Raw genomic sequence first — 27,741 nt, forward strand, 5'->3', positions numbered from 1 at the left:
GTGGTGGGTAGAACAGCTACAGAGAAGAGCACCAAGGAAACAGCACTAAAGCAACTGGAACCAACAAATATTTGCCATACATCTCACCCTGTTCTTCTAAGGTACACATGGATCATTCTGTGCTCACATGCTAAGCTATCAAACAAGCCACAGTAGATGTAAGGGAATCAAAACACTTATGTTCTCTAACCACAGTAGAATAAACTTAGAAACCAATAACAACTTAATTCTCCTGCAGGTAAGAATGCTTGCCTCACAAACCCAACAACCCGAGTTTGATCCCAGGAATCTACAGAGAAAGGCAGATTTTATGCCTTGCATATGCAATTCTAGCACTTCTGTAGTGAAATATCAAGCAGAGACAGGAGGCTCATGGGTCAGATATTGCAGAGTATGCAGAGTGTAAAGAGAGACTGCCTCAATATGATGGATAGCCGGTTAGACCCCACTCCTGAAAGTAACTCTGATGTCCACCTGTGGCAAGTGTGAACCCTTACACATACATTTGTCTCTGTCACAAGCAAATGAATACATATAAAAGTTAGACTAGATATGACTGTGTGAGCCTGTAATCCCAGAGTTTTCGAGGCTGAAGCAGGAGGATCATAAATTTGAATCCAACCTGAACTTCATATAGAGTCCTTGTATCAGCCATGCCCTCCTCAGAAAAAAGGGCACTAAAGGTTCTAGACAGTGCAATTAGCCAAAAGAAGGAAGGGATATCAAAATTGGAAAGAAGTGTAAGTATGTCTCTTTGCAGATGACAAGATCTTACACAGAGAAAACCTTTAGCAAGATTCCTAGGTACAATATCAACATATAAAACTCAATTGCATTTCTGAACACTACAAATGAACAATTTGAAAATGAAATCAGAAAGCAATTCTACTTTTATCAATATAAAAAACAATGACTAAGGAATTAACACAGATCTTTTTGTTGTTATTGTTTTGAGAAAGGGTCTCTATTATATAGTCTTGGATGTCCTGGAACTGGCTCTGTAGACCAGGCTGGCCTAGAATTCACAGAGATCCGCCTGCCTCTGCCTCCCAGTGCTGAGATTAAAGGCGTGCGCCACCACACCCGGCACACATTCATTTTTACGAAACAATTTCTTTTCTTTCTTTAAAACAGTGTATTTCCATGTGGTTCTAGCTGTCCTGGATATGTAGACAAGGCTGGCCTGGAACTCAGAGATCTGCCTGCTTTTGATTCTCAGGTTCTGGGATTAAAGGCATATGCCACTATATCCAGTTACACAAATATTTTTTAAGGAAATAGACAACCCATAAAAGGGAACATATTTTGAAATCTCAAGCCCAAGAATGACCAGCATATTACAACTCAATGGTAGAAAGACAAGGGATTTTAAAATGAGCAATGAATTTAAGCAGGCATTTTCTTCCAGAGAAAATATACCATTAACCAATACACACATGAAATGTTTGACACTATTAGCCTCTAGAGAAATGCTAATCAAAACCTACAAATAGATGCAATTGTACAAGTGATAAGATTGATATAATCAGAAGATAGTAAGGATATTGCTAGAGGGGTGTTAAATTGTACAGCTCACTTTAGTAGTTTCACAGAACTTCACAAAGTTAAGGATTCTGTTCTTAGGTCCAATACTTAAGAGAATTGAAAACATGCCCATACAAAAATTGATATTCATAGCATCATTATTCATAAAAGCCAAACAGTGGAAGCCGGGCGTTGGTGGTGCACGCCTTTAATCCCAGCACTCGGGAGGCAGAGGCAGGCGGATCTCTGTGAGTTCGAGACCAGCCTGGACTACCGAGCGAGTTCCAGGACAGCCTCCAAAGCCACAGAGAAACCCTGTCTCGAAAAACCAAAAAAAAAAAAAAAAAAAAAAAAGCCAAACAGTGGAAACAGCACAAATGCTATCTGACAGCACCCATCCACCTTCCCACCTTTTACCTAGGATTTCTATCCAGAAGTGGTTTGGGGTGACTTCTTTTCTTTTGGCGTAAGGGGTTGGGTAGGATAGCCTGATTCCTGCTGACCATCCCAGTGATGAACTTCACTTATTAAGAGTTGAGTAGCTGGGGGCTGGGTGTGGTGGCCCAGGCTTTCAATTCCAGCAGTCTGGAGGAGGCAGGTGGATCTCTTTTTATGCCAGCGTGGTCTACAAATTGAGTTCCAGGACAGTCAGAACTTCAGAGAGCAGTTCTTCCTAATGCTTTGACCCTTTAAGACAGTTCCTCATGTTGTGATGACCCCCAACCATAAAATTATTTTAGTTGCTACTTCATAACTGTAATTTTGTTACTGTTATGAGTTGAAATATAAGTATTTCTGGAGATAAAGGTTTGTCAAAGGAGTCGCGACCCAAAGGTTGAGAACCAATGGCATAAACGCCCCTGTCTCAAAAGACCAATAATTGGATGGATCAATCCATCGATAGATGGATGGATGGGTATAGATAGATAGATGATAGATAATAAAGAGTTTGGTAGAGAGGACAGAGGTCTTAGTGTCCAACAGCTGCATTTTGGTTGAAGCCAAGACCCCAGAGTCTCTTAGGGTTAGCATCAGGATGTAATCGGAAAACTGCCCAAAGGAACAGAAGAAACTCTTTGAAAATAGTTCTATCGGTCCTAATTAACTGATTGAGCAAATAAGGGTCACAGAGGTTACACACTAAAGTGCAGTGGGTTTTAGCACGGTTTGCAAGATACAGCTGAGAGAAGGGGCTAATCTAATCCCTCTCTAATCTGCCTCTCTGTGTAGTTTTCACCGGCCCAATCTCGCTACGGTTTTGGTTCCTACTCGATCCTGCAAAATGGAGGGACCAGGGTAGGGGCGGGCGGAACAAGAGGAACTACATTTCCCAGCAGGCCGTGGGAGTCTGGGACTCCACCCATTCCTGCCGGCTGCGAGCCGAGTTGCCGCTCTGGTGTTCCGTCCCGGCCGCGAGTGGAGTTGCCCCTCTCGTCTCCGGTCTCGGGTTGGCCGAAGCATGGATCTCGACGGCCGGTGGCGGAACCTGCCCAGCGGGCCCAGCCTAAAGCACTTAACCGACCCCTCGTATGCGATTCCTCCGGAGCAGCAAAAGGCGGCGTTGCAAGACTTGACGCGGGCGCACGTGGACTCCTTCAACTACGCGGTACTGGAGGGGCTGAGCCACGCGGTGCAGGTGAGCGGCGCGCCCTCGGCTCCTGAGCCCTGTCGGCGGCCCGAGTGCGGCCGGAGGGTCCCAGCATTTGAGGAGGTGGCCGGGAGGCCGCAGTACGGCTTTAAATAGTGACGTTCACTCTCCGTGCAAGGTAGCTCAGAGAGAAAAGCACTTCGTTGCGATTTGTAGTCGAGTAGTGTAGGAAAAGATGTATTTGTGATCTCTGGGTTTATGTGTGAGTACGAACCCTGGTTTTGTGAATACTATGAGATGAGAGTGAGGAAGTGTTCTATTTGGAGCCGTGTTTTCCGCCCATTCACAGCGCTCACACCTTTTCCCACCTGGACTCTTACGGTCTAAAACGTCCTCCGAAGGTTCCAAGCTGAGACAGACTGCGAACTGCAGCAAGCTCATCTTCAGTTTCCTTTCCTTAGAGTTTTCTTGGGGGTTGGCAGGGGAGGTTAGAGATCTGGTTTCTCTGTGTAGGCCTGTCTGTGGATCAGACTGGCCTCGAACTCGCAAATCTGCTGGCTCTGCCTCCGGAGTGCTGGGATCAAAGGCGTGTGCCCAGCTTCCTTCCTTTAGAATTTTGAAGAAAAAAAAAAAACTGGCTACGGTCCTGAGTTAGGCAACCCGTCTAACAATGGTAGCAGAGCTCAGATGAGGGGGGCTGAGGGGTGGTCTCTTTTGTTAGCACCCTTAGTCCATCCTCAGTCTCCCCTGGCACTAGGCTCTGAGAGTAAGAACATGTCCGTTCCTCAGTTAAGAGGCCTCTCAGGTTTTAGTGCTCCTTGGTTAATTGTGTAGAGGTAGCAGACACCAGCAGGCAGTCAATACCAGTACTTTTGAGAACTGCCCTAAAATGTAGTGTTTACTGAGTCAGAAGCAGGGGGGGAGGTGCGACTAGCCCAGGTGTATAGAGAGCTCAACGTTAGACAAAGTCAAGGGAACAGGGTGGTTGTTCCCTACAGGGGGAGGTTAGGTGCAGGGAGAACCATGTGTATAGTGGACACTACCCTGAGGTTTTGTTGCTGAGCAATTGCTTTGGGAGAGATGGGGGTGGAGATGCGTTGGAGACCTTTCACTGCCAGACTGAAACTCAGAAGTATGGGAGCCATTTAGAACTCTTTGAATTGCCAGGCTTCAGTGTGAGGGAATAAAATGTAAAAGCTTAGCTTGAAGAATGGCGCTGAGAGCAGCCGGTTTCCCTGTTCTTGTCCATGAGCAGCAGCTCTCTCTGTCCTGCTGTGTGGAGAAGGTAGACTTGGCTCACTCAGCCTTTTCCGTATCTGTAGAGCCTACTGCACAATCGAATGCACAGCACACCTCCAAAAGGCCCCTAGTGAATGCATTATGGTTAAGTAGTTGGCGAAGTTACCAGTTAGTTGTAGCTTTAGTTGTCCCTCTTAGATGTGTTGCATTGGCATGTTAGACATCAGTGAGTGTAGAACATGTGTGATTTTGAAGATTCTTAGCGAAAAGTGCCTTGAAAAATGCAAGTGATTTAGCAGATGAATTGTATTTCAGGCCATTCCTCCCTTTGAGTTTGCTTTCAAAGATGAGCGCGTATCTCTTACTATTGTGGATGCTGTCATCAGTCCACCCTCAGTGCCCAAAGGGACCATCTGCAAAGAGCTCAACGTTTATCCAGCCGAGTGCCGGGGCCGAAGGAGCACCTACCGTGGGAGGCTGACGGTGAGCATTAGTGATGTGAGGTGACTGTCCCTGCACAATTTTGAGACTCAAGCTAGTGCCTTATAAGGTTATAGGAAAGGTCTGCTTTCTTAGTGTTGCAACTTAAGGAAATGTATCTTCTGAATCTAACACGTAAAATCAATTCACTGTGGCCCTCTTCCCTCTCTTAAAATACTTATTTGTGGGGCTGGAGAGATGGCTCAGTGGTTAAGAGCACTGACTGACTTTTTCCAAAGGACTGGGGTTTGCTTCCCAGCACCTTATGGTGGCTCACAACTGCCAGTAATCCAGTTCCAGAAGAACTAGTGCCCTCTTGTGGCCTCCACTGGCACCAGACACACATCTGGCACACAGATACACATTAAGATCAAACATTTACATACATAAAATAAAAATAAATACAGCTAAACATTAAAAAAATTCTTGCAGATCCAGATAGTTTATTTTTTCTTTTGTTTTCATGTAGGCTGACATCAGCTGGGCAGTGAATGGAATCCCCAAAGGGGTCATTAAGCAGTTTCTTGGCTATGTTCCCATCATGGTAAAGTCTAAACTTTGCAACTTATACAACCTTCCTCCTCAAGCCCTCATTGAGCACCATGAAGAGGCAGAGGTAAGTGCAGGGATCTAGGCTGTGGGGAAACAGGAAGCTTGCCAGTGGCAATCAGTTTTTCTGACTTCTGATTTCTGGCTGTGTCACATGGAGTGTTGATACTGTGTCTGAGTGCTGTGCATGACTCTTCCTCCTGTCTATTGAGGCAGTGTGGACAGCAGCTATACATTAAGTGTTGTTTTGGGCAGTGTACTAGGAGGGTTTTCCCCCTAGAAATAATTTTCTTTTCCCTTTCCTTCACTCCTTTCCTCCTTCCTTTTCCCTCTTTCTACTTCTTCTTTCTGAACATTGAACCTAGGGCCTTTGCTCATGTGAAACATAAGTGTATCATCAGGCTACACTCCCAACCCAAATTTTCTTTTATTATCTTCCTTTTTGGGTGTTAGGGTAGGGTGGGTCTAGCCTTGGCTGGCCTGTAACTCACTGTGTAGATCAATCAGGCTGGTCTTCAACTCACAGAGATCCATCTTAATCTGCTGGGATTAAAGGTGTATGCCACCAAGCCTGGCTTTCTTATTTGGCCCGTGTGTAGAGGTCATAGGATCAGCAGGCAATGTATGAGGAGTTGGTTCTCCCACCATCTGGCTCTCAGGGTTTGAACTCAGATCTTCAGGCCCTACCGCAAATACCTTTCCCCACTGAGTGATCTTTCTGGTCCTAATTTTCTGAATTATACACCTTCAGAGGAATACTTATTCACAAAAGTGTTGTAGGAACTGTTTTTACTTACAGTAAAATTCCCTGAGCTTATTGAATGACTGACCCATGTCCCTTTTTTTCCTGGTTTCTCCAGTGGTGTGAGGCAGTTCTGGGTTACTAAGCTGAAGTAGTGAGGGTGTGCCGACTGGGCCTATTTTTAGGAAGACTGTTGTGTTGTTAAAATGTCTAGGTTCCCAATCAGGGAACCAATGTCGTTAAAATGTCTAGGTTTATCCAGTAACGAGACACAAACCGTGACTCAATGATCCCATGTGGCGTTTTATTGGTGGACAGGGAGGGAAAGGGGGGTGAGAGGTAACCAACCCGTGCAGAGCAGAGAGAGAGAGAGAGAGAAGGGGGGTTGTTGGTGACTTATAAAGGGGATGAGGTACATACGCACTGAGTCCTGAGACGAGTGACATAGTGATGATGTAGCCATGTCACTGGGCGTGCCTGGTGTCAAGGGGCGGAGTTAATACAATGTCTGAGTTCCTACACTGTTGTGCCTGGGAAGAGAGTTTTGGTGTCAGATCAGGATGTGGCACTCCAGCCATTCCATTTATCGGTTGTGGGGGCCTCAGTTACCCCAGGCCTCAATTTGCTCTGGTGAAAACAGGCAGGCCATGGTTAGGAGGAGTAAGGGCTCCGTTAGCAGGGCACCCATCAGGATGTGCCTATTTGCTACCAGGCAGTTAGCAGCACACTCTTTATTATTAAACATTTTCCTGTATTTATCTAGTCCAGATTTCTAGTCAGCAAAACTTCCATGCAGCCAACCTTTTTTTTTTTTAACTTACCATTTTTATCTTTAGATTTTGGAATAAGTTTTGTTTAAGTGGTGCTTGGAAATTGAAATAATTTGGGATAGAGAGACTAGTTTGACTGAGCCTGTCTCATTAGAAGGAATGGCCCTGTATCTGACGAGACTTTCTGGAACCTGTACTGTTTCTAGAGAACGGGTGTCCATTTCACAGTGTGTACCTCTTCATGTGGCTAGATATGTTTACTTAGTAGTATACTTTAGTTTAACAGATAATGACCCTGTCTTTGACAGGAAATGGGAGGTTATTTTATAATCAATGGCATTGAAAAAGTCATCCGAATGTTGATTATGCCTCGGAGAAATTTCCCCATTGCGATGATAAGACCAAAATGGAAAAGCAGAGGACTTGGCTACACTCATTTCGGTAAGTTTTAGTGAACATTGGGATGTTGTCTTAGACAACTGAAAAACCATTTTCTAAAGTAGATACAACTATGCACAATCTTTTCTCTTTTCTTTTATAAGACAGTTTCTTTGTGTAGCCTTTGCTGTCTTGGAACTCACTCTGTAGACCAGGCTGTCCTCAAACTCGCAGAGACCCACTTACTTCCTGAGTACTGGTATTAAAGGGGTGTGTCACCACTGCCTGGGCTGACTATACAGTCTTTTTTTTTTTTTTTTTTTTTTGGTTTTACAAGACAGGGTTTCTCTGTATTGTTTTGGAGGCTGTCGGTCCAGCCCGGCCTCGAACTCGCAGAGATCTGCCTGCCTCTGCCCCCAGAGTGCTGGGATTAAAGGTATGCGCTACCACCGCCCGGCAACTATACAGTCTTTAATGTGTTTCTCTTACATGATTTTTATTTGTTTTGCCATAAGCATTTCTGTAAGAATCGGGGTGGTGTTGGCTGGGGAATTATTGATCAAAGTATAAACTTAAAGTTTCAGGCCAAGTATGGGGTTGGGACATGGTTCAGTGGGGAGGTGCTTTTTACAGAGGTGTGAGGGATTGAGTCCCCATCACCTACATCTAAAACCAGTAACAGAAGGGTATGGAAGTACACATCTGTAATCCTAGCATAGGAGGGCTGGGGACAGGTAGACAGGGGTTCCAGTCAGTTTAGCCAAGAAGAAAGTTCCAGGTTCAGTGAGAGACCTGTCTCAAAAGAAGCAAAGATAGAGAAGCAATTGAGGAAGACACCTGGGGACCTACACACGCATGTTATTTGTTTGTTTGGTTTAGGTTTTTGTTATTTGTTTTGTTTGAGGCAGAATCTCTCTGTGTAGCCCTGGCTATCTGAGAACTCACAGAGCTCTATCTGTCTCTTCCTCCCAAATGCTGGGATTAAAGTCTGTGCCACCATGCTAGGCCTTGGCTAATCTTTTTTTTTTTTTTTTTTTTTTTGGTTTTTCGAGACAGGGTTTCTCTGTGGCTCTGGAGGCTGTCCTGGAACTCACTCTGTAGACCAGGCTGGCCTCGAACTCACAGAGATCCGCCTGCCTCTGCCTCCCAAGTGCTTGGATTAAAGGCTTGCACCACCAGCGCCCGGCTGGCTTTGGCTAATCTTAACAAGTGGTTTGGCTTTGATTATGATAGTAAAATGATCAGAAGAAAAAAGAAACAACTAGGCTGTGACTCCTTGCTGTTCCTTTGATTAGGGGTTTCGATTCACTGTGTGAGAGAAGAACACTCTGCTGTCAATATGAACCTTCACTATGTGGAGAACGGCACGGTTATGGTGAACTTTATTTACCGGAAAGAGCTCTTTTTCCTTCCTTTGGGATTTGTCCTTAAGGTGAGATGAGATAATAGGCTCGTTGGAAGCTGTGTCCTGTATACGAGTGGATGGTTTCTTTTTGTCAAAAGTACGTGTACACGTATATTACCCAAGCTTCTGGGAAGTCTGAGATTGGAGTTTGCAAATTCTAGGCCAACTAGGGCAACATACCAAGACCCTGTGTGCCCTCCCCACCACCATAAACAAAAACAAACCATACGTGCTATACCGATTAGTCCCTGCTCCATTCTTAAGTCAGTTGCTTGAATTATCAGTAAGCATTTTCTAGAGTCTCTGCAGATGTAGAATTTGAGAGTAGCACAGGTCACAATGAAGACTGGAGGTGCTACTGGGCTGTGACTCCACAGCTGAAGAACCCGCCATGCAAAACTGACAACCTGAATTAGCCCCTAGAGCCCCCAGTGAAGGCAGACCAGGCTCCCAAAACTTTTCCTCTTACCTCCATATATGTGCTGTGGCCTGTATATTTAGGGACACACATACACACACTCACTCACTCATACACACACACTCTCCCAAATCAAGAATTTACAAGTTTAAGTTAAAAGAAGTCACTTGGATGACCAGGCTTCCAGGGCTCAATGCTGAGTTGGTGGCTATTGGTAGAAGGTCTCAATTCCTCTTCCCATTGGAATTGAGGTGAGGGCTGTCTGTTTGTGACCTAGCCTTGGGAATCTGGCATCTCTGTTTTGTCATATAGGACAGCTCTAATTCAGAGCATAGGGGATGATTCCAGAATTTTTGAATTTCCAGAAGTAGAATCATTGGGGCTTTGATGTTTGGGTGGTGTAAAAAGAATGTTTTTGTTTTAAAGGGCTAGTCTTGCTTAGGCATTAAGAATTATTAGAGGGGAGGGTTGTGACTAAGTGAATTAAACCTTTAGTTGTTGTTTAAAAGAAAGCTTTAATTTTCTTTCTTCCTTTCTTCTATTCTAGGCACTTGTGAGCTTTTCAGATTTTCAGATTTTCCAGGAGCTCATCAAAGGCAAAGAGGAGGACTCTTTCTTTAAGAACTCTGTTTCTCAGATGTTGAGGACTGTGATGGAAGAGGGTTGCTCAACCCAGAAGCAGGTCCTTAACTATCTGGGTGAACGCTTCAGAGTAAAGCTCAGTCTTCCTGACTGGTACCCGAATGAGGAAGCTGCCAAGTTCCTGTTCAAGTATGTGTGCTTTGTGGAGGAGGAGGGAGGGAGTGATGTAGGCTGGGTTCATGTCTAGAAAGTGAGCTTGGGTAGGATGCTGGTCCTAGCCAGGACGGTGGCTTTGCTTCTTTTATTCTGCATTAATTTCAAATTTGCTACAGTATCCAAGTAAGACAATGGACACTGGGAGTCACTAATGTTGACATTTTGTTACTGAGATCACTTTGCCTGTACATAGATACACATTTTCTCTCTGTATCTTTGAAAGTTGCAGGCAACATGTGACTTTGTCTTATATAACCACTGTATTAAAGGGACGTGGTTCCAGACCACCCTGCCGGAAGCTGAACGCTCGATGTGGCCAGTGCAGCTGAGAAAATGAAGTCTTTCTTTGAACTGAACTGGAGTAGCCACAGGTGGTTACTAATTGCTGCCATATTGCTGCACACAGCTCCAGACTTGGTGGCGATACTCTGTTATTGTTGCCAGTAAAGGTGAAAAGCAGTTTGGGGAGTAAGAAACATTAAGTAGACATGAAATTGGCACCTTGGTCAGTAGGGAACTAAGCAGGAAAAGGAGCAGAGTCGCTTGAAGGTTGTTTCTTTTGCAGTGAGTGCATCTGTATCCACTTGAAATCCAACACTGAGAAGTTTTACCTGCTTTGTCTCATGACCCGGAAGCTCTTTGCTTTAGCTAGAGGAGAGTGCATGGAGGACAACCCCGACAGTTTAGTGAACCAGGAAGTCCTTACCCCTGGTCAGCTCTTCCTGATGTTTCTGAAGGTAAGTTTGCTGCAGTCATTGGGCCACTTGAGTTGTGATTGGGCACAAGTGTTGTCTGCCTGTTGATAATTCCTAGTGTGGACATTTTGTATCATCTCCTTTCTGTTTACCACTAAGGGACTTAATCAAAACTCTAGCTTGTACCAGGTCCAGATTTCTGTGTAATATCTGCATGTATGTGATTTTATGCTTCCATTTAAAACCTAAGGTTTGTTGGTGGCGAACACTAATCCCAGCACTCAGAAGGCAGAGGCAGAGGCAGGTGGATCTCTGTGAGTTCCAGGTCAGCCTGGTCTACAGAGTCTGCCAGGACAGACTCCAAAGCAATATAGAGAAACCTGGTCTCAAAAGACCAGAAATAAATAAATAAATCAATAAATCAAACCTGAGGTTCCCAAATAAAAGGTAGTGGTTTGGGTTTTTTTTTTTTTTTTCTGAGACTGACTGATTTAATTTTCTCTCTCTCTCCTTTCTGAGACAGAGTTTCTCTGTGTAGCCCTGGCTGTCCTAGAACTCACTCTGTAGACCAGGCTGGCCTTGAACTCACAGAGAGTCACCTGCCTCTTCTTTCTGAGTGCTGGGATTAACGGTGTGTACTACTACCACCCACATGACTCAGTTTTCTTAGTATGATTTCAGTTAATGAACTCTTCAGTTGAATCCATTTCCCTTCAAATGCTATTCACCGTATTTTCCTCATCCATTCCTCTGTTCTTGGACACCTGGGCTGGTTCATAGCTTAACTGTTGTAAACAGTGCTGCATTGGTGTGTTAACACTGGTGTGCAAGAATCGTTGTGATATATTGCCTTAATCCTTTGGGACCACCCAGAAGTGGTGGGCTTGTTTTTGATTTTTGAGGGCCCATCACACTGACTTCCACAATGGCAGAGCTAGATCACGTGCCCACTAGCAGGGTGTCAGGGTGCCCTTCTGACTGCATCTTCTCCATCGTGCTATTTGTTTCCTTGATGACTGCCATTCTCATGGGTTCTGATAGAGTCTCACTATTGTTTCTATGTGCGTTTTCCCAATGACTGGTGATGCTGACCTTTTCTTAATATGTTTATTACCCATTTCTACTTCATTTTCTGAAAACTGTCTCCTCATTTAGCTCATTTATTGATTGGATTGTTGAACTTTTGAACTTTTGTTTTTTAAATTGTGTATGTGCACCTGATGGGTTCCTGTTCTTGTGTGTGTGTGCATGTATTCGGGCATATTTTTTTTAAAGATAGGGTCTCACTGAACCTGAAGCTCATTGGTTTGGTTGGGCTGGGTGGGCAACGAGCTCCAGGGATCTACCTGCTTCTGCCTCATCGGTACTGGGATTACAGGAGGTGCTGCAATGCCCTGCTTTCCATATAGGTGCCAAGCACGTCACTCACTGAGTCAACTTTGGCCAATATTTGACGTCTTGTTATTCAGTGTTTTGACAAGCGTCCCTCTACACCAGCTCAGGCTGGCATCTAATTTAAATTCTCCTGTTTGGTTCTGGGTAATATTTTTTTATATAGTCTCAAGGTAACATCAAATCTTGGTCATAGCACTGATGACTAAGCATAAAAGTACATCCTTGGATACAGTTAATCTTTGATTTTTTTTTTTTTTTTTGTTCTATGTCTTCAAGTTCAACTACTTCCTAAAATCAGTTTGCAATACTTTGTTAGTTACTTTTTATTGCTTTGACAAAATGCCCGACAGAAACTAACTTAAGGCAGGAAGGATTTATTTGGGCTCATAGTTTGGGGATGTGGTGTGCCGCAACAGAGAAAGGGTTTCTGGATGTAGAACAGAAGTGTAAACTAGGGAGTGAGGCTGGCTCTGGTGGTCTAGGTCCACGGTCCAGATCCCGTGTCCCAGAGGATGATGGGAACTGATTCTGTGACATCTGCAAAAGCAGTGCATACTCTCAACCACTGAGCAATCTCTCTAGGCCCAGTAATGAGTCTCCCTCTGTCCTGCCAGCCAGTTCTCAAATAATGACGCAGAGACTTCTTATTAATTATGAAAGCTTGGCCTTAGCTTAGTCTTGTTTCTTATTAACTCTTATAACTTAAATTAATCAATTTCCATTAATCTACGTGCTGCCATGTGGTCCAAATCTTTTACCTCTCCTCCTGAATATCCTGCTTCCTCTGTCTCTGACTGGCAACTCCCTCCTTTTCTTCCCAGAGCTCTCTCTGGCTGTAAGTCCCGCCTATACCTCCTGCCTAGCTATTGGCCATTTAGCTTTTTATTACATCAATCACAGTGGCATATCTTTACACAGTATAATCAGATACCTTGCACCAAGCTCCTGATCTAGACTTCCTGTCTCTGTCTTTAGGAATGCCTGACCTTCCGTCCTACCTTGAAGGGCTGTCTTTTACCACCCTGGTTGTGCTAAAGACACCTCTTTTGTTGCATGTATAAACAGTGGGCCTTGATTCTGGATTGTGTGGATTGTGTGGGGGTAGATACAGTATTTGAGATAATTCAAGCATGCACTACTTTGAAGTTAACATTTTCTTGTTTTAGGAAAAAATGGAAAATTGGCTAGCGTCTATTAAAATAGCTTTAGATAAGAGGGCTCAGAAGACCAATGTATCCATAAACAATGAAAATTTGCTGAAGATATTTAGTATGGGAACAGAGCTAACAAGACCATTTGAATATCTTCTTGCTACTGGGAATCTGCGTTCGAAAACAGGTAAAATTCAACAAATAGGCCATATTTATATTGTTTTGGATATGTGCATAATAAAAAAAAGATGTTGCTGTGGAATTCCAGAGTAAGCTCACCCTTCCTGAAGTCAGATTTTATGTTATAGTAAACTTTGACTGATGTCTGCCAACCTGAAGCGTTCAGCAGTGTTTGTTTTTGTAAATCCAGTGCTAGCGAACAAATACGTTCCATGACTCCTAGAAAGCAGCTGCCTGGGCAGGTTTACCATTGCAATCTGGAAGGGTTTGGTTCTATTCCCCTCCCTTAACCACTTGTATGGAATGAACTGGGGAAATAGAAAGGGACAGCTGGGTTCCAGAAGTCTGCTTTCTTTTTTGGGACAGATGCCACTGATTTCTCTTGTTAGCATGTCAGCACGCGTTTGTGTAACTTCAGGGTTCTCACACCAATCTAATTCAATTTTTTTCCATTTATCAGAACTGTGTGTTACAAACCTCTACGTGTGTGTTGGTACTGGAAAATTGAATCCAGGGTCCACTCATATATTAAACAAATGCTCTTACCACTGAGGTATATCCCTAGCCCTGAAGTTTTTGTCATTTTATCAAAACATCAGAAACAGACCGTTTGGGTTTTTAAAAAAAGACTTTGGCTTGTTTTGAGTAACTTTTTTTAAATTAAGGTCTCGGCTTCCTGCAAGATTCTGGCCTGTGCGTTGTGGCTGACAAGCTGAACTTCATTCGCTATCTCTCCCATTTCCGCTGTGTGCACAGAGGGGCTGACTTTGCCAAGATGAGGACCACCACAGTGCGCAGACTGCTGCCAGAGTCCTGGGGCTTCCTCTGCCCTGTGCATACCCCAGACGGGGCACCGTGTGGGTTGCTGAACCACTTGACTGCCATATGCGAGGTCGTCACGAAGTTTGTATACACAGCCTCTCTCCCAGCCTTGCTCTGTGGCTTAGGTATGGACACTGAAGGTCAAACAGTGAAGTCACTCTCTGGGACTCAGCTTTAGAGCTGAAATAAGTTCAATGTCATTAGTGTTATCCTTTTTTTTTTTTTTTTTGTAAAACAAAAAGAGAAAGATGAGAGATAGAACAGCCTAGTATTCAAAGTTAGGTGCTGTTGTAAAAGTTTCTGGGTCCTTCCTGTGCCTGGTAGATCTTTGAATTTCTAAGTAGAAAACTGTTGGTTTGGGGAGTTCAGTTAAAAAGTAGCTTGTGCAGTATAGCTGATGCCGTAGTTCCGCTGACCTTTGTCCCTGGTAGCTTGTGACCACCATCTCTGCTTGGAGGAAACTCAGTCATTGTTCTTCTAGGCTTGGTGGTTGGTTTGAGTTTACTTTCACAGTCAAAGATGTCATCTTTTTGTTTGAGTATTTTGTAATGGTTTAGTCCTGGGATTTTCCAGGTGTGATTTAAAAGCGACAGCATTGTATCATTGTTGGTGTGTGAGTGAGGTCACCAGTGGACTGAGGTTTATGAAATACAGCTTAGGGCAACTAAGGGTAGGTGGTGGATAGGTGCATCAAGCAACCAGAAGGACATTGAGTCAAAAGTCGAGAGCTTGTTACGTAATATTTCACCCCGCTGAAAAGTAACCATTAAGAAGGGACCATTAGAGAAAGCAATAAAGAAATAGCCAAGATTCGGGGGATACAAGCCATCTGTCCATTTGCTGAGCAAGGCAAAGGATATTTTTGTTCTGCCATTAATTAAAATCAAGCCAAGCATCAGTGGTATCCACTTGGGTGGTGAAGGCAGGAGGATTAGGAGTTGGAGGAGAGCTTCAGCTGCACAGGAAGTTTGAGGTCAGCTAAAGTCCAGGAGGAAATAAAGGGAAGAGGTTAGAGAGGTAGATAGGACATCACCACCCCGCTGTGGAGGAAGAGATGACTATGAGGAAGAGGGCTGAATGAAAGACACTCCCTGGAGAGCAGGTGTGGGTGACAGGTGAAACTCAACCCTGGACACTTGAGAAAATACTGGCAGTTTTCACATGTGTGTAGGTGTGGCTTTTCACTTAGTTGGCTCTCATTTGCTGCCCTGTATTGTATTATCTGGCAGTGCTGGTGGCACATACTGAGCCGTTGCTTGGTGTGGGGGGATTGTGGGGCTGACTTCCCTCAGTTCCAAACTTGAACTCTGTGCCAGCAGCCTCAGCTTATTAACTGTCCCTATGAGGCCTGTGACAGCCACTCTGCACTTAGGAACACTGGGCAGCACTCAGCACTGAGTGTCTGCATGGCCTTGAAGAGACATTGAAAGATTTGCTTGCAGTTGGAGTTACAAGAGTTAGAGTATGTGCCTTTGAAAGTGCCTGTGGTATGGTTTTGTCAAGCAGGCAAAGGTCCACGTGTGAAACCTGCAGATGAGGAGGGTCAACGATAATTAGATTTTTCTTGGCAAGGGGTATTCAGGGTGCAGGGGTCAGCACATGAAAAGGCATTCTGTGCAGAGCCTCCCTGGGGCCCACCATCCTCACAGGAGATCACAGGAGTTCCTGTGTGTCCTTGATGAAGCCGTTTCCTCGTGCACAAGCCCTGTGAAAGCACTTGTGTTGCACAGATGCAGCGGCTGCACAGCTCAGCTGAGAAAGCAGTCATCTAGTGTCCCCAGGAGCTGGAGGCGTTGCGTGAAACCTTCTGATATCATTATTCTGCTTGTCCCCAGGAGTCACTCCCGTTGATGCCACACCTTGTCGACCATACAGCGACTGCTACCCTGTCCTGCTGGATGGCGTCATGGTGGGCTGGGTGGATAAGGACCTTGCTCCTGACGTTGCAGATACTCTCCGTCGCTGTAAGGTGATCTTCAGTCTCTGTGGGTTGTCTTGCTTATTTATCTCGGGGCCTTTGGTTTCCAGTCCTTTCCTAGTGATGTGGTATCCTGGGGATGATCTGGAGTGGTCAAGCAGTCGGGGTTGACGCTAATTTCAGAAATGCCTGACACTTCCTCTTGCCTTGTGCGTGGGGTCAGTGACAGACACGTGACCTGTAAGCATTTATCGGTCCTTTCATTGAGGTCCCTGTCTGCTTATCCATCCAGTTTGACTTTCCAGGAGTGCCGCAAGCTGGTTACTGTCTCCTTTCCAGTCGAGCATCTTGTGTGTCTTGGGAAGGCCTGATCATGTTCCCTTGGCTGTTCTTTGCTAAGTCGATTGTGACCATGGTGAATATCCTGCACTCACTCTGTAGTCTAGACAGGCCTCTAGCCATCCTCCTGCATCAGTTTCCCAGGTAGCTAGGATTACAGACCTATCCAGTCAGAATTGTTTTTAAAGATTTTATTATGTGTACAGTGTTCTGCCTGCATGTATGCCTGCTGGCCAGAAGAGGGCACCAGATCTCATTATAGATGGTTGTTGGACCTTGAACTCAAGTCCTCTGGAAGAGCAGCCGGTGCTCTTAACCTCTAAGCCATCTCTCCAGCCCCTGTCAGAATTCTGTTTTACTCTTTCTAAGCTTGCTGCCTCTATTTGGGTCTCTTTTGGTGAGCTGAATTATGGGCCAATGATTTTTAAATTTATCTTTCTATATATTATCAGTTCTTTATTAGCATGAATGTTAATTCAGTTTGGGGGGGCCGGTGAGATGGTCTCAGGTATGGGCACTTGCTGGCCTAGTGACTTGTTCAATCCCCAGATCCCTCAAGTCACAGGAAAGAGCTGACTTCTGAGACTTGTCCTCTGCCCCACACTCTGGCACCCACTCCCCTGTACACGTGCATACGATCAGTTAGCAACGAATTCAAGGGCCAGGGAGATGGCTCAGTGGTTAAGAGCTCTTGCTGCTCCTCGAAAGGACCTGGGTTCAATTCCCAGCACCATGTGGTAATTTACAAGTGTCTGTAACTCCAGTTCCAGGAGATCAGATTCCTTCCTCTGAACTCTGTGGGCACCAGGCACCTATGGAGTACATGTACGTACATGCAGGCAAAACACACACATCAAATTAAATAAATCTAAAAAAATTAAGCAAACAAAGAATTCAGTTTGGTCCAGGTGTGATGGTATATGCCTCTAATCCCAAGCAAATGAGGGGCTTCGATGGGAGAATAGCCATAGCCATCATTTTGGCTTTCATTCTTTCCTCCCTTTTTGGTGTGTCTGTGTGGTGAGCTTTCCCCATTTTGCAGATATCAAAGGCATGGTATGGCTGGGTTAACTGAGGCTGAAGACTTGCATGTGGCTGGAATGCTGCCCCTTCTGTTGTTTCCTGGTGTTCCCCCCCCCCATCTTTTCTGATACTGTGTTTAGCTGTGGATCCCTTAAGTGTGTATAGGTTTTATAATATTTTTTAGATTATTTTTGTTTGGGTTTATACTTTTCCTTTATGAATTTTTCAACTGGCTTTTAAGATTTATTTTTGTGCGTGCATGCAGTGCCTGTGAAGGCCAGAGGAGGGCTCTGGATCCCTGGGAGTCAAGTTCTCCACAAATATAAGCCACCTGACTTGGGTGCTGGGAACTGAACCCTGGCTTCTGTGAGAGCAGTAAGTGCTCTTAACCCCCAAGCCATTTCTTCAGCCCTGTTTCTTTTTATGTGTTTTATCATTTAAATAATAATTTGTGTCTGTATTTGGGCATGCACATATGAGTACGGTGCCTGCTGCATGTACTCTTAGTATGTGGCCATCACAGCAACCCCGTTCTGTTTTGTTTTTTTAATTTTCATACATAAAACCTTTTTCATGTAGTTGTTTGAAAAGAAATTCATTAATCCATATTTCAGACATCAGAGAATCAACTTGCCTTTTTTGCCATTTCTCATGTGGGCTGGGGGGTGAGCTTGGGATGGACAGCTGTGGTTTGGGGCTCTGGGTTTATTACTAGGATGGTGTAATTTCTTAGATGCTCTTCCTTTCCCATTCACGTGGCTCCGTTGGCAGGGAGGGTGGGGTACATTTGTTCTTCATTAAACTCTGTTCTGTTGAAACAGGTGTTGAAAGAAAAGAGAATCCCTCCCTGGATGGAGGTGGCCCTGGTTCCCATGACGGGAAAACCAAGCCTATACCCAGGGTTGTACCTCTTCACAACTCCCTGCCGGCTGGTGAGGCCTGTGCAGAACTTGGAACTGGGCAAAGAAGAGCTCATTGGAACTATGGAACAGGTGGGTGCCCGCGGTGGTGGGTGTTTATAAAGTAGGGCGGTTTTCAGGGACTTGGCTTCCGCTTTTAAAAGCGTTTGACAGAACATCCAGCTCATTTTTCTGACCCCCTTGCCCAGGACTAAGTAGTTTTGATGTCTTGCCTCACTGCTGGGAACCTGAGGGAGGCTCGGTGCTCACATAACTGCCCATCCTTCCTGCCCAGTGTTCATGGTTTCTTGGCACCTGGCTCTGCCCCAGCTGGTGAAGACTGAGGCATCACAGTTGTCACCTACATCTTTGCCATTGCCAAACTGGAGTTTGTGCTTACTTTAAAATTTTATTAATAAGAAAAAAAGTTGAAACTGGATGTGGTGATGCATTTTAATCCCAGCACTCAGGAGGCAGAGGCGGGTGGCCAGCCTGGTCTAGAGTGAGTGATGAGATAGACAGGGCTATACAAAATAAATGTGTGTCTTCCTCTTTGGCCCTTCACCATTGGACAGGGTAGATAAAGGATGAAATAGCTAAGGGGAAAGTTGGAGCGTTTAGCACGCACAGACCCTGGGTCCCAACAGCAGCTCCCCACAGCAGTAGCTGGCATTCATGACTGGGATGAGGCGGGAACTCTGCGGCCGTGGGCACTAACCCTGGGAAGCAGTGAGACAGCACAGTTATTTTAAGCCTCTGCCTTCCTGATCCTCGCTCTGCTCCAGCTCTTCATGAACGTTGCCGTGTTTGAGGATGAGGTTTTTCCTGGAATTTCCACACACCAGGAGCTCTTCCCTCACAGCCTGTTGAGTGTGATCGCCAACTTCATCCCCTTCTCTGATCATAACCAGAGTCCTCGGAACATGTACCAGTGCCAGATGGGTAAGATGGGTGGAGGTGGTGGTTGGTACATGCACACACAAAAAGCGTGTGTAAGTTAAGCTGAAGGCATCTCAGACTTGAGAAGTTTCAAGAACAGCATAAAGAATGCCTGCAGATCAGTCGCCTATTCTATTAACATTCTGCCTGGTTCAGATTCTCCTTTTTCACTTGAAGATTGTAGACACAGTACCCCCTCCACACTGCAGTGCACATTCCTAATCATAAGAGCCTTCTCAGTCAGGCATATTTATCAAGGTCAGGAACTTCAGCAGAAATATGTGAGTACCGCGTCTATGTGCAGGTGTCTGCAGAAGCCAGAGGCATTCAGTCCCTGGAGCTAGAGTTATAGTCAGTTGTTAGCCACATGACATGGATGCAAGAGCAGCACACACTCCATGTTTCAGTCCTTCCTCGATTTGGAGCAAAGCTGAGAATCAAAGGGAGTGTCTAGGATCACTTGTGTACTGCAGTGCCTGCATTTGTGTCCTGTGATGCAGAAGAGCCCTTTGGCTTGTCTAGGATTACTTGTGTACTGCCAGTGTCTGCATTTGTGTCCTGTGATGCAGAAGAGCCCTTTGGCTTGTCTAGGATCACTTGTGTACTGCAGTGCCTGCATTTGTGTCCTGTGATGCAGAAGAGCCCTTTGGCTTGTTTGTGTCGTTCTTGATGTTTCCATTTTCCAGGAAAATGACTTGTTTGTCTGAGAGCTTATGTCTTCGCTTTTGAGGGGTTCAAGTCGTTACAGTCACTCACATAGTTATCACGTGACTCCAGTGCTCTTGATCCCTGTCTGAACTTCAAGCTTTCCGCACCTGATGTGCTCTTCACCCCACACCTTCCTTGAGCCGCTCTTGAACTCAGTGTCCTCCAGCAGGGCTGGAGAGATGGCTCAGCAGTTAAGAGCATTGGCTGCTCTTTCAGAGGTCCTGAGTTCAAGTCCCAGCAACCACACCCTATAGTGAGATCTGATGTCCTCTTCTGATGTAAAGGCATACGTGCAGATAGAGCACTCATATATACATAAAATAAATAAATCTTTAAAAAAAAAGAGTTGCCATGGTCATGGTGTCTCTTCACAGCAATTGAAACTGTAACTAAGACAGTATGTGTGTCTGTCTGTGTGTATGGTGTTTGTATGTACACACATGTGCACATGGACACTGAGGAAGATAGCTGGTGCCCTGCTCTGTTACTCTTCACTTTATTCCTTTGAGACATGGTTACTCACTAAGCCTAGAGCTAGGCTACCAGCCAGCCCCAGCAATGCTCCCAACAGTACTAGGGTTACAGATAAACATGGCCACTCTGGTTTCTAATTTCTGATGGGTGATCATGTTCACTGACATCATGGTGTCTTAGTCTTTCTTTAGTCTAGAATGTCTGTTTTTTTTGTTGTTTGTTTCTGAGAGTTTTGATTACTGATCACTATGGGCATATTTTCCTATATATATTGAGCTTGCTATAATCAGTTATATTGATTGTATATAATTACCTATTATGTTATAATGGGTGCTATAAAGCTACTTTTTGACTGTTCAAACATCTGGATAGTCCCAATATTGCTATCCATTGAGTGTGGGTTAGGTTTACTGTTTATGTCTCCAGTAATTACTGTGTCAGCTACTATGAGTGATAGGGTTTCAAGCTAGGCCTCTCTGAGAGGGCTGTTGTCAATCTTATGCTGTTTAACTTGGTTCTTAGTCTCAGGCTACTTGGATCAGTCTCATGCATCATGAGCAATTCATTGCCCACCAAAGGCTTAGACACAATGTGTGTGCAGAGTGAAGGCTCTTCCTCTGTAATCTGCCTTAAAACGAGGAAAGAGAAAAGCAATGCCCCTTGCTTTCCAGTAGCCCCTGTGCTCTGAACTCTGTTCTTTGATTCTTCAAGACAGTAACCAGAGATTTCTAAAATAACTTAAAACGGAAAAGGAAACAATTGTTGACTAAAGTGGTAGTTATGTTTCAAATATAAATTCCTCTCAGTTTGTGGCTATTTTCAACAAATCTCCAGTCTTCCAGAGGAGGTGTGAGCAGGTGGCTGGCGGGCGGGCGAGCAGGCATGTGGACGCAGTTGAGACCCTTTGTGCCCTGAATCTTATAGTTGAGTGTTGCGGGTGGTCAGTTATTTGTTCTGTTGCTGCAACAGTATTGACAAACACAACCTAATGGAGTCTTAGTCAGTGTTCTATTGCTGTGAAGAGACACCACAGCAACTCTTACAAAAGAAAGCATTTAATTGGGACTGGCTTACAGTTTCAGAGTTTAGACCATTGTCAATATAGCAGGAAGCATGATAACACACAGCAGTCACCGGCAGCAGGAAGAAAGCCATTGGGCCTGGCTTGAGCCTTTGAAACCTTAGAGCCTATCCCCAGACACACTTCCTCCAACAAGGCCACACCTCCTAATCCCTCTCCAGTAGTGCCACTTCCTGATGGCTAAGCATTCAAATATATGAGCCTATGGGGCCATTCTTATTCAAACCACCACATGAGGAAGGGTTTGTGTTGGCTTACAGTACCAGGGAATACAGTCTGTCATGGCACAGGTGCAGGAGGCAGCTGGCACGTAGGCACATAGCATCAACAGTCAGAAAGCCGAGAGCAATCAATCTTTGCATTCAGTTTGCTTTTCCTTTGTCATTCAGTCCAGGACTACAGCCCACGTTGCTGTGTCTCCTCTCTCAGTTAACCTAGCCTGGACAATCCTTTAGAGGCATGCCCAGAGATTTGTTTCTGTGTAGTTTCTGCATCTAGACAAGTTAACAGTCCAGATTAGCCATCATGTGTGTATACATTTTTGTTTGTAAAATCATCTTGTTCTGAAAGTATCCTTTGTGAAATAATCCATACATGTTTCTACTTACCTGTAACCCTACACTCTATTACCCAGAATTTACACAAATTGACATTTCTGTGTGTGTCTCCATATGTCCTATACTAGTATATATCTTCTGTACATTTCAATGTTTCCATTATATTATACGTTTGTGTCAGTAAATGATAGTGTCGCTTGCTGTGTGTTGCAAGTGTCTATAAATAGTATCATTAAATGCAGTTCTGAACTTCTCTCGCCCAGCATTATTTTCATAGTCTAGGTGTGTTGCTAGAGATTCTCCATTCCCAAAGCTGATGTTAGTCTATAACGAGCAGAGCCGCCATGCTTCATGGTGGTGTGTATTCATCCTCTGTGGTGTGTATTTAGTTGTTTCCAGTTTTATGAAGCACATTGAGAATGAGGATTAAAAACAAGATCCAAAGACATTTTTTTCCTTCATAGGTAAGCAGACCATGGGCTTCCCATTGCTCACTTACCAAGACCGATCAGATAATAAACTCTACCGTCTTCAGACACCTCAAAGCCCTTTAGTGAGACCATGCATGTATGACTATTACAACATGGACAACTATCCAATTGGGACAAATGCCATTGTAGCTGTGATCTCCTACACTGGCTATGACATGGAAGATGCCATGGTAAGTGTTGCTAGTTGTAACTCTAATCTTTTTTCACTGCTATTTGTGAACTCTCTTACTGTGAGAGCACTGAAGGAATGTTTATGTATCCTCAGGGATGTAATAGAAAATACATTTGTTCTTCAAGTAGTTCATTTCTGGTCTGAGGCGTCCACACTATGGGGGAAAGGTTGATGTGAGGTCTGGGTGTATTTGCCTTTTATGTTTGCCTTTGATTATGTCTTAAACCATTTATGAGTCTGGGTATTGGCAATTTGGAAATGCAGTTTCAAAATCAAATGCCAGTTACCCTAAATCAAGTATCACTATAATCTTAACTGGTTCTATTTTGAAAATTCTTGTTTGCACTCAGTTTTATAAGTTGATTTGATTCTTTTACACCACAGATTGTGAATAAGGCTTCTTGGGAGCGAGGCTTTGCTCATGGAAGTGTCTACAAGTCTGAGTTCATAGACCTCTCTGAAAAATTTAAGCAAGGGAATGATAATCTTGTGTTTGGAGTCAAACCTGGTGACCCACGGGTTATGCAGAAGTTGGACGATGATGGATTGCCATTCATAGGAGCAAAGCTGCAATTTGGTGACCCCTACTACAGCTACCTAAACCTTAACACTGGGGAAGGCTTCGTGGTTTACTATAAGTAAGTTTGGGCACATGCTGGACTGCTGATTGGTTTGTTAGTGGGAAGTGTGTCACAAGAAGCCCTGACTGGTCTGGAGCAAACTGAGTTGACCAGTCTGGCCCTGATGTAACGGGTGATCCCCCTGCCTCTGCCTTAGCCTCTTAAGTGCTTAATTATAGACCTATGCTGCTACACCTGTGCTGATTTTTATAGACTTTTTTGTAGTGAAATTACTGGAGGTCAATGAAGTTGTCTTTTAACAGAAGGAAAAAAATACATACACACACATAATCTAGTTATTGTTTTAAATCTCTGCTTCTCTAACAAAAATAGGTAAGACTGGGAATTAAAACAGAAAGTCTCTCTCTGTTTTGGGAGTCAGGCCATTTAGGATTGAGGCACTGGTGAATTCACTGAGGTAGACTCATGGAGACACTACCTCAGTGTCCCAACGAGAACATGGAAAGGCGAACAGCAGTGAACAGCTCAGCCCCCTTTTGTAAAGCCACTGTCTACTGATGAGGCTCCATCCTCAGGACCTAAACCCCTCCTAAAGGCCTGACTCCTTACACCACAACAGTAGAGGTAGAGCTCAACATGAGATGGGGTGAAAATGTCAGACGATGTCATTCATGGTCATTGCCGAAGTGAGCACTGTCCCTTGGCTTTGTGGTAGTTTTCTGTCATTGCTGCCTTCATGAATGGCATTAAGGCTGTTTCCTACCTAAAATACTGGGTTCATTATGCCTCTTTCTAAAAATGAGTAATTATCTTAGCTGCTTTAACAATGATTAAAAATGGCTTCAGTGGGCTTGCCTAGTAGTTTTCCCATTGCTGATATTCTCTCATATAAACATAATTAGTAATCCCAGTCACGAATAACTTCTTTTTTTTTTTTTTTTTTTTGGTTTTTATGAGACAGGGTTTCTCTGTATTGTCTTTGGGGCTGTTGGTCTAGCCTGGCCTTGAACTCACAGAGATCCGCCTGCCTCTGCCTCCTGAGTGCTGGGATTAAAGGCGTGCGCCACCACCGCCCAGCATCACGAATAACTTCTAACATCTATTTATATTGGTGAGCAGATGGGGGATACATTTACATATATACTTTATGGAACATTAATCATGTCAAACAAAGCTTGGGTAGGTTTTGTGTCACATACCTGTGATTCTAGCACACGGAGACAGAGCCAAGAGGATCACTCCAAGATCCAGGGCTACCCTAGTGAGACTCAACAAACAGAACCAATAGCTTGACTTTTTATTTGATTTTTTTCCCCCCAGGAGTAAAGAAAATTGTATTGTGGACAACATCAAAGTGTGTAGTAATGACACGGGCAGTGGGAAATTCAAAAGTATTTGCATCACAATACGAGTCCCTCGGAATCCAACCATTGGAGATAAATTTGCCAGCCGTCACGGACAGAAGGGCATTTTGAGCAGACTGTGGCCAGCTGAGGACATGCCTTTTACAGAGAGTGGGATGGTGCCAGACATTCTGTTTAATCCTCATGGGTTTCCCTCCCGTATGACCATTGGTATGTTGATCGAAAGCATGGCTGGAAAGTCTGCAGCTTTGCATGGTCTCTGCCATGATGCCACACCCTTCATCTTCTCCGAGGAGAGCTCAGCCTTAGGGTACTTTGGGGAGATGTTAAAGGCTGCTGGTTACAACTTCTATGGCACCGAGAGATTGTATAGTGGCATCAGCGGGATGGAGCTGGAAGCAGATATTTTCATCGGTGTCGTTTATTACCAGCGCTTACGCCACATGGTGTCAGACAAATTTCAAGTTAGAACAACTGGAGCCAGGGACAAGGTCACCAACCAGCCTATTGGGGGAAGGAACGTCCAGGGTGGAATCCGCTTTGGGGAAATGGAGCGGGATGCTCTGTTGGCCCACGGTACATCCTTTCTCCTTCATGATCGGCTCTTCAATTGCTCTGACCGCTCGGTGGCCCACGTATGTGTGAAGTGTGGCAGTTTGCTCTCCCCACTACTTGAAAAGCCTCCGCCTTCTTGGTCTGCTATGCGCAACAGAAAATACAACTGCACTGTCTGTGGCCGCAGTGACACCATCGACACTGTCTCTGTGCCATATGTTTTCCGGTATTTTGTCGCTGAGCTGGCAGCTATGAACATCAAAGTAAAGCTGGACGTCATTTAACGTGATCCTAGACATCTAAGTTAGGAGATGAGAACAAAAGGTGACTTTAATCCAAAAGGTGGTTTCACTCTGGGTCTATACAAGGATCAGTACTGAAGCCAAGAACAGGCAGCTGAGAATTCACAGCTTCCGTGACTCTCACACCTGCTGAAGTTGGTTTTGCTATGTTTAAAAATGTTCTTAAGGCTGGAGAGATGGCTCAGCAGTTAAGAACACTGGCTGCTCTTCCGGAGATCTTGAGTTCAATTCCCAGCTACCACATGGTGGTTCACAACCATGTGTAATGAGATCTGGTGTCCTCTTCTCGCATATATGCATAAATAGTAAAAAAAAAATCTTAAAAAAAGTTATTAAGTGTCTTCTTTAAAAAATGGTTTATTGATAATAGATCATGCAGGGACACCTCCTTTCCAGGGTTAGGTTCACTGCTCCCTGTCTTTCATCCATTCAGAGCAAGGCAGGATAATAGACAAAAAATGGGAGCCATAAATATATTTTTATTTTTATATACATGTAAATGAAAGCTATTTCATGTATATAATCTGATGGATTATAACATAAGTTTGTGATGTTGTCATGGTCAAGGTAAATAAACATCTGTCACCTCCGGTTTCCTTGTGCACCTTTGGGTGGTGTGTGCATGCATGTGTGTTTGAGATCAGTAACTCATGGTGAGATCATGCAGCGCTGCCCTTGGTGTTCTCAAGGTTCAGCCATGTCCTCAAATATGGCAGGACTTCCTCCTCTAAGGCTGGATGTATCTGATTAGTGAGTAGCTATGTTCCTTTGCCTTTCTCTATTTTAACCTTTGAGTTTTTTGAGTGCTTTTTAGGGTTTTGTGTGTGCTTCTGTATAATATCTTATGGCTATTAATGGGCGTTTGAAGGAAAACACCTTGAGCTGGTTGATACTTCCCCCTGCCATTAAAAGAAGCTCAGCTTTGGACCCCATTCTTTGCCTCAGTCCTATGGCTGGGGGTACTTTTCAGATCTTTTAGTGTCACAGATAGTTGTGGTTTTGAGGGTCTTTTTTGCTGAGGGTAGAAGTCACAAGATTGGCTGTCATCTTCCTGCCTCAGGCTCCAGAGTTAAAATTATCAACACATACCACAATACCCAGCTAAATTGGTTTTGTTTTTCTGTAGTCCTGGCTGTCCTCATTCTGTAGACCAGTCTAGCCTTGAACTCAGGGATTACCTGCCTCTGCCTCCTGAGTGCTAGGATTAAAGGCGTGCACTACCACTGCTCAGCACCAGATAATTTTTTGTTTTGTTTTTCCGAGACAGGGTTTCTCTGTATTGTTTTGGAGGCTGTTCTGGAGCTTGCTCTGTAGACCAAGCTGGCCTTGAACTCACAGAGATCCGCCTGCCTGTGCCTCACAAGTGCTGGGATTAAAGGCGTGAGCCACCAACGCTTGGCAGCTAATTTTCTTTTAATTAACTTTTGATCTTAAATTGTAGATTCTTGACCAGTAAACTGACATGACACTAAGACAACCCAAGAGCTTACTCAAATTTTTCCAATTTTGTGTGTATTTACGTATAGTTGTATGGAATGTTATCCTCTGTGTAGACTTGTGTTACACATAAGATACTTGTCATGTTGTGCCTTCTGTTAGTATTTCTAACCCTTCAACCCTTCTCTGTAATTTCAAGAAATGCATGTAAATAGAATAAAATGCTTTGAGACTGACTTTTTTTTTTTACTTAACAGAATCCCCCTTAAATTCATCTGAGTTGTATGTATTAATCCATATGTTTGTATTGCTATATAGTACTCCAAAGTATGGGTGAACTAGTTAAACCATTTATGTTGAAGGACATTCAATTATTTCCAGTTTGGGGCATTAACAGGTAAAGCTGCTCTGGAAAGCCACATACATGTTTGTGTATAGAAACAGTTTTCTTTTATCTGGGACAGATGTTCAATAGAACAATTACCAAGTCATGGTTTTATAAGAAATAGCCATGGGACTGGGGAAAGCGCTTGCTGTGCAAGCATGAGGCCCTGAGTTTAAATCTCCAACACTCACATAAAAGACACAGCAGGGCACACTTGGAATACTAGTGGGTGGAATGTGGGACAGGATCCCAGGTGCTCACTGATCTGCCAGTCAAACTCACTGTTGGGCTCCAGGTTCCGTGACAAACCCTGTCCCCAAAGACGTAGTGCAGAGCAATGGAGGAAGACCCTGCCACGGGCCTCTGGCCTGCACAGTCATGC

General features: G+C 44.3%; 1 protein-coding gene across 1 annotated transcript; it reads left to right on the forward strand.

Annotated features, from left to right (window-relative positions):
• The first annotated feature begins 2,889 nt into the window (after positions 1–2,889).
• Polr1b (RNA polymerase I subunit B) lies at positions 2,890–26,129 on the forward strand. Its single transcript, XM_040746274.1, has 15 exons — positions 2,890–3,160; positions 4,667–4,834; positions 5,301–5,447; positions 7,201–7,333; positions 8,566–8,702; positions 9,641–9,864; positions 10,457–10,628; positions 13,148–13,319; positions 13,978–14,259; positions 15,970–16,103; positions 18,236–18,406; positions 19,099–19,255; positions 22,537–22,733; positions 23,120–23,373; positions 24,637–26,129. Exons 1-15 carry the CDS (start codon positions 2,984–2,986, stop codon positions 25,517–25,519), a joined length of 3,408 nt encoding a protein of 1,135 aa, XP_040602208.1. The 5' UTR covers positions 2,890–2,983; the 3' UTR covers positions 25,520–26,129.
• The last annotated feature ends 1,612 nt before the right edge of the window (positions 26,130–27,741 follow it).

The sequence above is a fragment of the Mesocricetus auratus genome, unplaced genomic scaffold (genome assembly GCF_017639785.1).
Source record: "Mesocricetus auratus isolate SY011 unplaced genomic scaffold, BCM_Maur_2.0 Super-Scaffold_100004, whole genome shotgun sequence".
NCBI classification, from domain to species: domain Eukaryota; kingdom Metazoa; phylum Chordata; class Mammalia; order Rodentia; family Cricetidae; genus Mesocricetus; species Mesocricetus auratus.